We start from the raw sequence: 9,245 nt of genomic DNA on the forward strand, positions 1-9,245 counted from the left end.
AACCACTCCAGTTTAACATGATCTTTCTCGTTTTTCCATCTATTGATGATAGACAAGCACTGTGCCATCAATGATAGAAACATATGTTTTCTTGGCCAAGACATTAGTGTAGTTGATTGATTTCCAGTATCTTTTGGATGGAGACATAGAAATATTTTCCAAAATTGATTTCCAGTATCTTTTGGATGGAGACATAGAAATATTTTCCAAAATTAGAAAATAGACTAGATTTACCATCTGTAGAGGTGCGAAAAAGCTTAAAGTACCCGTGCTCTCTGAAGGAAAAGTAGATACATACATCCACCCTCTCTTTATGCAGAAGAAGGACTCAACTGGATGTGCTTTCAAAAAAGGATGCTCAGTACATATGGAATGATAAATGTGAGTAGGAATTCATATATCTCAAGTAAATGGTAGCAACAGTACCAATAGTACAACCTCCATATTGGAAGAAGCCATTTCATGTTTTTATAAATGCTTTGGATGTTGCATTTGCAAGTGCACTAAGAAGGCTAGTCCTGTCCAATTTATTATACAATCCGGATGCTATCAGTGTATACTATTTCTGTAACACCCTTGCATCGCAATGGCATGAACCCACGCAGTGTACAATATCAAGTGTTGAATATGGTGTGAAATTGCCAAAGCCAGTAAATGGATATTGAAACCCTTTCGATAAAGTCCTAAAGTTGGCATTGGTGTATACTATTTCTGTTACACCCTTGCATGGTAATGGTATGAATCCACGTGGTGTACAATATCAAGTATTGGTGTATACTATTTCTGTTACACCCTTGCATGGTAATGGTATGAATTCACATGGTGTACAATATCAGGTATTGTGCAATGTCCCTCATACATAAATGTTTCATCGGATTGTTTGGGTTTTCATTAGAACCTTCCAAAGGTAACTCAATCTCCTCAGTCATTTTGATCTCACTCTTTGCATATGCCATTGCCTTATTCATAAGTGTGATACTCATTCGTTTAACCTCTTGCCTTTCACAATCTGACACTCATCCACTTTCAACACAAAACTTACCTTGTCACCTTGTATGACAAACAAAAGTAGATAAGTTTTAGTAGTTCAACAAATATATTGTTGAACTTATTGTAGGGATACATGATCTTACCATTTGTGCCTTGCTTTTCCCCCCAATCTCCAATGGTTAATGTATCATTGATGCAATAGTATTCTCCAATTTCGCATTGCTAATCGTATCTTTTTGGGGGATAGGAAAAATATTCCTTGTGATGCCTTGTTTATGGAGTGTATCTTTTAGCAATTGATGGAGGGCTTGATATCCTTTTGTGCTAATGCCCACCTCATCGCATGCATTCTCAACCTCCTCAATGCTCGAATAATGGAAAGAATGTCACATCTCCTCACACAACTACGTAATATTTCTCCAAAATCTTGAGGACCATTATTACCACATGCTTCTTTTAAAAAGTTCCTGGTCACAAACCAATAAAGATTACCAAAAACACCTTAGTCTATTGCTTATAACAACCACAACCACCAAAAATACCTTAATCAAAATTACTTGCAACAACAGTAATAATAGCCAAAGAATTAAAAATAAACGTTGCTGCATGGATTCTTGGCTTGCAAGCACCACCACCAACTACAAGTTTTTGAATGTTATTGATTGTCCTCTTTCGCTCTCTTGCTCCCACGGGGGTGCTCTTCATGTGAGAGATTGTGTCTTGTAGCTTCATAACGCGAGCCTCTTTCTCTTTGTCTCTTTTCTCTAGCTCTACAATATTATTTTGTGCATCTCTTGTAGTGCATGTTGTGCACTACTCAAAGTGCTTTTTGTGCTTGTGAGTGGAGAAATTGGACTCTCCATGCATCGCTCATGCTTAACCTTCTACAATACCCAAACAGCCCATTCTCACCCTCTCCAACAAACTGAATAAATGAAGGGAGATTAGTGAAGGATGGAGGACAATCTGAAGAAGGATCATTAGGATATAAATATCCATCAACCCAAATATCCACATTAGTCCGTCCCTATTGTCTTCTTGCATGCTTCTCATGAGCATTCAGACGTTCTTTCTTGATTGGTGCATATTCATATGCAAGTCCACCTTCCGCACTCTTGTTGAATCTAAAATTTTGGCCATTCGAAAAATGGAAGAGACTATTTTGAAGTGACTCAGGGCTGTCCTATTGTATTCACAATAGGGCTATTCTATTGTGAAGAGGGAGATAGACAGAAAAGAGAGAGAGAGAGAGAGAGAGAGAGAGAGAGAATCTTATTAGAGAGGAGGTTGGTAGGAAACATGATGAATAATAGTAATGATTGAAAGAAACGGAATGTGGGGGGAATTTCAAATATGACTATTAAAGTGGAGTAAATAAGATTTTAATAGATATCAATGATCCTAAGTAGGGGGTTTTAATAGCTAGAAAGAGAATCCTAGTTCGAAAATTAGAGAGATCCCCTACTTTTAGGCCCAAAAGTAGGCACATCATTATGAGCTTTATCTCCTTTTAAGCCTCAATAAAATTAGTCTTAATTCCTTAAAATTAGGGATCATTACAGGGCCCTTTTTATGCTCAAATTCCTTAAAATTAGGGATCATTACAGGGCCCTTTTTATGCTCGAATTCCCCCTAATGCAAAAAAGAGAGAGGAAAATTTCAAATCCCATGATGGCCGAGGCTACCTTGATCTTGCAACCTTTAAGGCAAAGACAAAGAGCCAAAAAATTCTTTTCATCACCCATGATTTGTGGCTAAAAGTGAGCAAAGAAATTACCTAGATTTTACATCCTTGAGGGCCCCAAAGCATCAGCACCCAATATCCAATCCACCTCTATTGAGAAAGACTTCCTTTGGACCCCGCATCATAACTAAACCTTGAAGGGTATGCAACTCGGATTAAGGGTCCCAAAAAAAGGCTAATTCTATGATGTAAAATCCTAGCTTTCAAGGGTGATGGCTTTTAAGCTAACTTATAAAATGGGAGCAAAACAAAAGAATATTTACGTGTGTGTGTGTGTGTGTTTTTTTTTTTTTTAATGGCACTTATGGTGTGATTGGTTGAGTACATGCAATGTTGTATTAGGACTTGGATGGCATGTTTCATTTGTGAGCAATACTAATACATCTCTACTTACATTCTTGAAGAGTTGAGCCGCATCACTATGTAAAGTATGAGACTCAAGAAATTATGTGGGACATTATCTTGTCCGTACATTTTGAACTCGTAACGTAGTAATACTACCTACCCTATCTCTTTACTAGTAGGGGCCTACAATGAGAGAAAAAAGAAAATCCAATGGAAGTGACTTTCTTAAGGTTCAAAAATGGATTGCAAAAGTTGGAAATCTTTCTTATAAAAAATTAAACGCCACATTTTCCAACAATTTAACTGGGGGCGACTCTTCCTTTTCCGACATCTGCATATGATCCTCTATGGTGCATTTTTTTTGTGTGAAGTACAAGAAACATCAAGATAAAAAGGATCTGAGAATTCCCACAAGCACCACATTAGAGATTGTCACTGGGGCTGTTGCCCCATTGGGTTCGACAAACAATTTTAAAAAATCAATAGGAATACCTTAAGGGCCTCACAACATTAACAAATACTCAATATCCAATCCACCTTTATTGAAAGACTTGCTTTGGACCCCGCATCATAACCAAGCCTTAAAGGTTATGCAACTCTTAACTTAAAGTGGACTAGAAGTATTGATAATCTCAACTCACTTAAGTGTCATAGAAGTGATGTAAATTTCAAGCCGCATGGGGTAGTCGTAAAGGTGATCTCCAAAGATTTACTTCTTTTGTTGTTGGAGCTAGGAAGGATGAAGACAATCGAAGAGAGTGTCGAGAGAGAGAATTATGCATGCAAACCTCAAATTAAAAGAGGCACTAGTGTTTTTATAAAAATGGCTCTATATAATTTATTAATACAAGAGAAACAAGGGGTTATTAACACAAGAAAAACAAGAAGAGAGGACAATAGCCCAACTATAGAGGTGGAGCTCTACCCTCTCCCAACTTCACAAAGGGGTGGGTTAAGAAAGGGGTGTGAGTAAGTGAACAGAGGTTAAAACAATGGCAACGAAACTCAACACCTCCGGATAAAATCAAGGATGAATTGCAAATTTAATGAAAGATGTTTGGAAAAAAAATTGCCCTTTCTTTTTTAGCTTTTGCTTTTTGCTCGCTCTCGCTCTCTCTCTCTCTACAAAAAGCAAAAAAGCAAAGGGGAAAACAAGAAAAAACCAATTAATCTGCAGCACGTCTGGGCTCGCTTTTGCGTCGACTGCCGTCCCTTCTTTGCACAGGTGAAGGCCGGAAGGGCTGGGGGGCACCATTGTCCACAGAGCCCAAGTCGCTTTCCTTTTGCTTTTTGCTGTTGCTTTCTGAATCTTCTGGTGGTGGTGCTGCTGCCGCCGCCTCTTGCTTTTGTCCTTCTTCTTCTGCTTTTACAGCCTCTTGAACAACTTTCCTTGGCCTGCCCCTCTTCCTCACTGCTGCGGCTGCTGGTGGTGGGCCATCATCTTCCACCACCCTCGCTTCTTCTTTTATTTCTTTTGATGCTTCATGCTCTGCGCCAGGCACCTTCTTTTTGGGCTTTCCCATTTTGCCAAATCTGTTTAACAACAAGGACACAAATTCATCTTCATGTAGGTAAAGCAAATACTCTTAAGCATATATTACAAAACTCCACACATATATGTATATACATGCAGGTACACACACACACACACACACACACACACACACATATATATATATATATATATATATATACATTTATAACGTATGTACACATGTATATGTGTACATATGTACATATGCAATATATATATATATATATATATACATATGTACATACACACACATAGAGAAAGAGAAAAACACATATGTATAATACATCCATAAATACAAACATCCATACATAGAGAAAGAGGAACACACATATATCCATACATACATACACACATATATGTTGAAAGAAAAATGCACACACATATACATACATACACATGTATATACATATATATGAACACATACACACACACATACATATATATATAAACACACGTGACACACATATATATATATATAAATACATACACATACACACATACATACATGTACACACACCCATATATATATATATATAAACACATACACATACACAAATATATACATCACATACACATACACACACATATAAATAACACATACACATGCATACATGTATACATATGTATGTATGTATGTGTATATATATGTAAATATGTGCAGAGCATATGTACATATGTATGTATCCTCACCATGATAATCAATGTATGATAAATAATACTTATTAAAAAAGATTTCATGAAAATAAAAATTCATTTTAAGAAGCCAGAAAATAATTTATTGCATATATGTGCGAGTCCAACTCTATAGCGATTAAGATAAATTAATTACTATTACAAGAAGCAAGGATTTATTTTTCCTCTACAAAACACAACGACTTTTGAAACTCTGTAGCAAAGCAATTTTGTGTAGAGAGAATAACAATTAATAAATGCAGCCAATAATTATGAAAAGCACAGAAAATACTGAATACTGAGCGATAATAATAATAATTAGACAATATTAAATACTGTGTGATAAGCATCTGGAACTGCAGTGTGATCCAAGGAAGCTTACAATAATTAGAACCATTTGAACGAGCATCTAAGTAACAATTAATTGGTTTTATTAAAACGCTTATAGGTAAGCATCTCAATTAAGTCCAAATGAAACTTAATAATTACGCAAATCCAGCTACAGTTAGATCTATAAAACAAGATAAGAACACGGATAGGCAGGCATCTGCCGCTTTGATAACGTCTATGTAAGTAATATTTCTTCGAAAAAAAATAGGTATTTGCAGCTCCAACTAAGCCTATAGCAGTATATATCAAGATTTCATAAAATTTTAAAATGAAGCCAGAAATAATGGAAAATGATAACGAGGCTAAGAATACAGAAGCTTACGTTGGGATCTTTAAGAAGTCCGGCCGTCTTGAATTGAAGGAAGGCAAGGTGCTGTTAAAGGATATGGCGATGGTGGGTTACATAGAGATGGAGAAAAATTGACACACACACACACACACACACAGAGAGAGAGAGAGAGAGAGAGAGAGAGAGAGAGAGAGAGAGAGAGAGAGAGAGAGAGAGATTAATGTGTAATGGCGATAAGACAGCAAAAAAACCCCTAACCCAATGAAAAATCAGAGTATGGCTCTGAGATAGTGAAGCTTTTGGAGACGGAGGAAGTAGTGGCTGCAGTTTGAAGGAATTAAGGGAGGGGAGGGGGAGTAGTGGTGAAGATTTAACAGATAGACTTACACAAGGATAAGAAAACATTAAAGAGGCTGTTGCTCATGTGGGCAATGGGCTAAAAGGAAGAGTGTCTCGTTGTGGAGAGATAAGATTGGGGAGCAAAGACACTTGTTCTCACTTGCACCTAGGGCATTCCCACACCATGTGCCCCCCAAGGGTTTATTTCTATCTATTATTGGCTAGTAGAGTATTCCATTGATATATTGTTTCATGGGATGTGGAGAGAGAGAGAGAGAAAGAGTCATGCTCTCTCTCTCTCTCTCTCTCTCTCTCTCTCTCTCTCTCTCTCTCGCTCGCACGTGTGTGTGTGTGTGTGTGTGTGAGAGAGAGAGAGAGAGAGAGAGAGAGTCCCTCTCGCACGTGTGTGTGTGTGTGTGTGTGTGAGAGAGAGAGAGAGGGAGAGAGAGAGAGAGTCCCAACTAGCTAGCTGACAACTTAAGAGCAACATAAGGTAATATTCATTTGAAGTGTAAGTGTTTGTTTTATGCACTCTAGAGAGAGTTCCAACTAAGGGCTGTAAAAGCTAGCTGATATCTTGACAACAATATACATGTGAAATGTAACTGTTTGTTGCACGAGAGAGAGAGAGAGAGAGAGAGAGAGAGAGAGAGAGAGAGAGAGAGCTAACGCATGATGGAAAAGAGCTATAAAGCTAGCTAACAGCTTAAGAGTAACACTTGAAGTGTACGTGTTTGCTATAACTTTTTCTTTTGTGTGTTGCATTATGGTACTGAGGGTACTTCCTTATGCCCCTTTCACTTGAAGGGATTCAGAGGTTTCACACATAATACCGCCCATAAGCCACCATCGGAGATGCTCATCCAAGGGACCATGAGCGAACCATGAGCCATTATCAGACAACATTGCTCATCCAACCATGAAGTGTTATTCATAACACCCATTGTGCTTCAAGTATTTGTAAGGCGTACAACATGTTGCTTACCATCTTTCGTCCATTATATTCTCTATCTAGCACCCACCCTTGCCACCCTCTATCATTAAGAATTTAAATAGAAGATGAAGAATGCCATATTGAAAAAGTGGACCCCATATGTCCATGGGGCACACTTTGTTTGTCGCAACTTGTTGCATAATCAATGAGCTATTGCTAGCCCTTTTGCAATCGGCTTTTTGACCCATGGATTTGATGCCATCTATGATAGGTGGATTTATCCTTGGAATTACACAACTGTCCAAAACTTATTATCATGGCCAAAAGGTTTGTCAAGAGTGCTAACACTATAGAAGATAACCCTTCTTCCACTTTAATACCTACCCACATTTGGTGGGTTATCTAGCACAAAATGCTATCCAAACTTCTCATTTGCATTATATCATATAAGAGAGGGAAGGGGAGAAAGAAAGACGCCTAGTTGTTTGGGCTCTTCATTTGACACATTTTTTTGTTTTGTCAATGAAGCTTTTGATGTGCTTATGAATAAATGAAATATGAAAACGTAAAGATAAATAACAAAAGCTTTAAAGCTTGTGAATTTGAATTATTTCTCTCTCTAAGATTGTGTTTGTCACTTTTAAATTGTGCTGAAGTTTCTAAAATATGGTGAGGCTTCCTTTAAAAACAAAATTTAAAACTCATTGAAAGCATAAAAGACTCATATTAATTAAACTTCAATTTCTCTCATTTGTATCCATACTAGCTAATCATAGCCACTTTAACATATAGACTCTGGTTGTGTCTAAATAAATGTCTCCTTTTCTACTCCTTTCACAAAATGCTAAGAAGTTGTTGAGTGAGATAAAAAACTAAGGACTATTAATCACTCGACATCTTTTTTTTAAATCACTTGACATCTTTTTATTTATTAGTATTTCCTACTATCTCGAACCCTTTTCACAAGAAACTAAGAACTCTTAATCACTTGGCATCTTTTTATTTATTAGTATTGCCTACTATCTTGAACCCTTTTCACATGCATACAAAGCTCTATAGACTTTTATTTATTCCCTATCATGCACTCCAATCATGGTTATCAAAAAGAGGCTTATAAAAATAATTACTTAAATAATAGATGACTTGATTACGAGCATAACTTTTCGCATGTGCATAAAGCTGATGAAGTTACAGAATATGTACAATTATCACATACAAAAATTATGCCTAAAACAATCTATGGATTATGAATGCACCTTAACACTCTAAAAAATTTATACTTTCAAGCTTAGGGTACCAAATTAATGGGCAAAAATCTTCTTTTTCTTGTGTCACTATATTGCATGTGGCTTAAAATAGGTTTAAATGCAACTTGCTCCATGTGCCATTGAGACAGAAGTGATAACTTCTACATTTCTACGACATGTACTAGTAAGGATGTACTCAAATAGTATCTTTGTTGTCATTTTAACATAAAGAATCAAAATCTTTCCAACTTTTAGTGTATTAGTCCTTGATTGTTCACATTCTTCAATGCACATATGTTGCAACTTGTTTTGATAAGAAAAATAAGATAATTTGCAAGGTAAGGCTAACTTTTACACATATAAAGCTCTTTAAGTAATTGATTTGCTAATGTAAAAATAAGTTAAAAAATATTTGCATACTAGCTTCATGGATTTTGCATCTTAGCCTCATGGATTTTGCATCTTAGCCTCATGGATTTTGAATGTGTTTTTCCTTTTGCAAATTATTGAGGTTAAGTTTGATCTTAAAGAATTTTGTAAATTATTGAGGTAAGTTTGATCTTGAAGAAATTTGTTTAATGTTTTCCAAGTAGATATAAAAATCAACAAGGCTTGAATCTTTTAATGTGTTTTTCCTTTTGCAAATTATTGAGGTAAGTTTGATCTTGAAGAAATTTGTTTAAAGTTTTCCAAGTATATATATAAAAATCAAGAAGGCTTGAATCTTTTTAAACATCACTTTTTTATAAAGATTTGGATTA

At 36.2% G+C, this 9,245-nt stretch overlaps 1 protein-coding gene across 1 annotated transcript; it reads right to left on the reverse strand.

The window, feature by feature from the left end:
* Window positions 1-4,095: 4,095 nt before the first annotated feature.
* On the reverse strand, window positions 4,096-6,499 carry LOC147613863 (uncharacterized). Its single transcript, XM_086781837.1, has 2 exons — window positions 5,998-6,499; window positions 4,096-4,612 (listed from the first exon to the last, which is right to left on the reverse strand). Exon 2 carries the CDS (start codon window positions 4,600-4,602, stop codon window positions 4,246-4,248), a length of 357 nt encoding a protein of 118 aa, XP_086637963.1. The 5' UTR covers window positions 4,603-4,612; window positions 5,998-6,499; the 3' UTR covers window positions 4,096-4,245.
* Between the last annotated feature and the right edge of the window lie 2,746 nt (window positions 6,500-9,245).

Source organism: Cibotium barometz, chromosome 43 (genome assembly GCF_041138505.1).
Source record: "Cibotium barometz isolate CiBa-2024 chromosome 43, ASM4113850v1, whole genome shotgun sequence".
NCBI lineage: Eukaryota > Viridiplantae > Streptophyta > Polypodiopsida > Cyatheales > Cibotiaceae > Cibotium > Cibotium barometz.

Bases quoted from the DNA above. Each gene is read 5' to 3' on its own strand.
- LOC147613863 (XM_086781837.1), bottom strand. From the start codon at position 4,602: ATGGGAAAGCCCAAAAAGAAGGTGCCTGGCGCAGAGCATGAAGCATCA.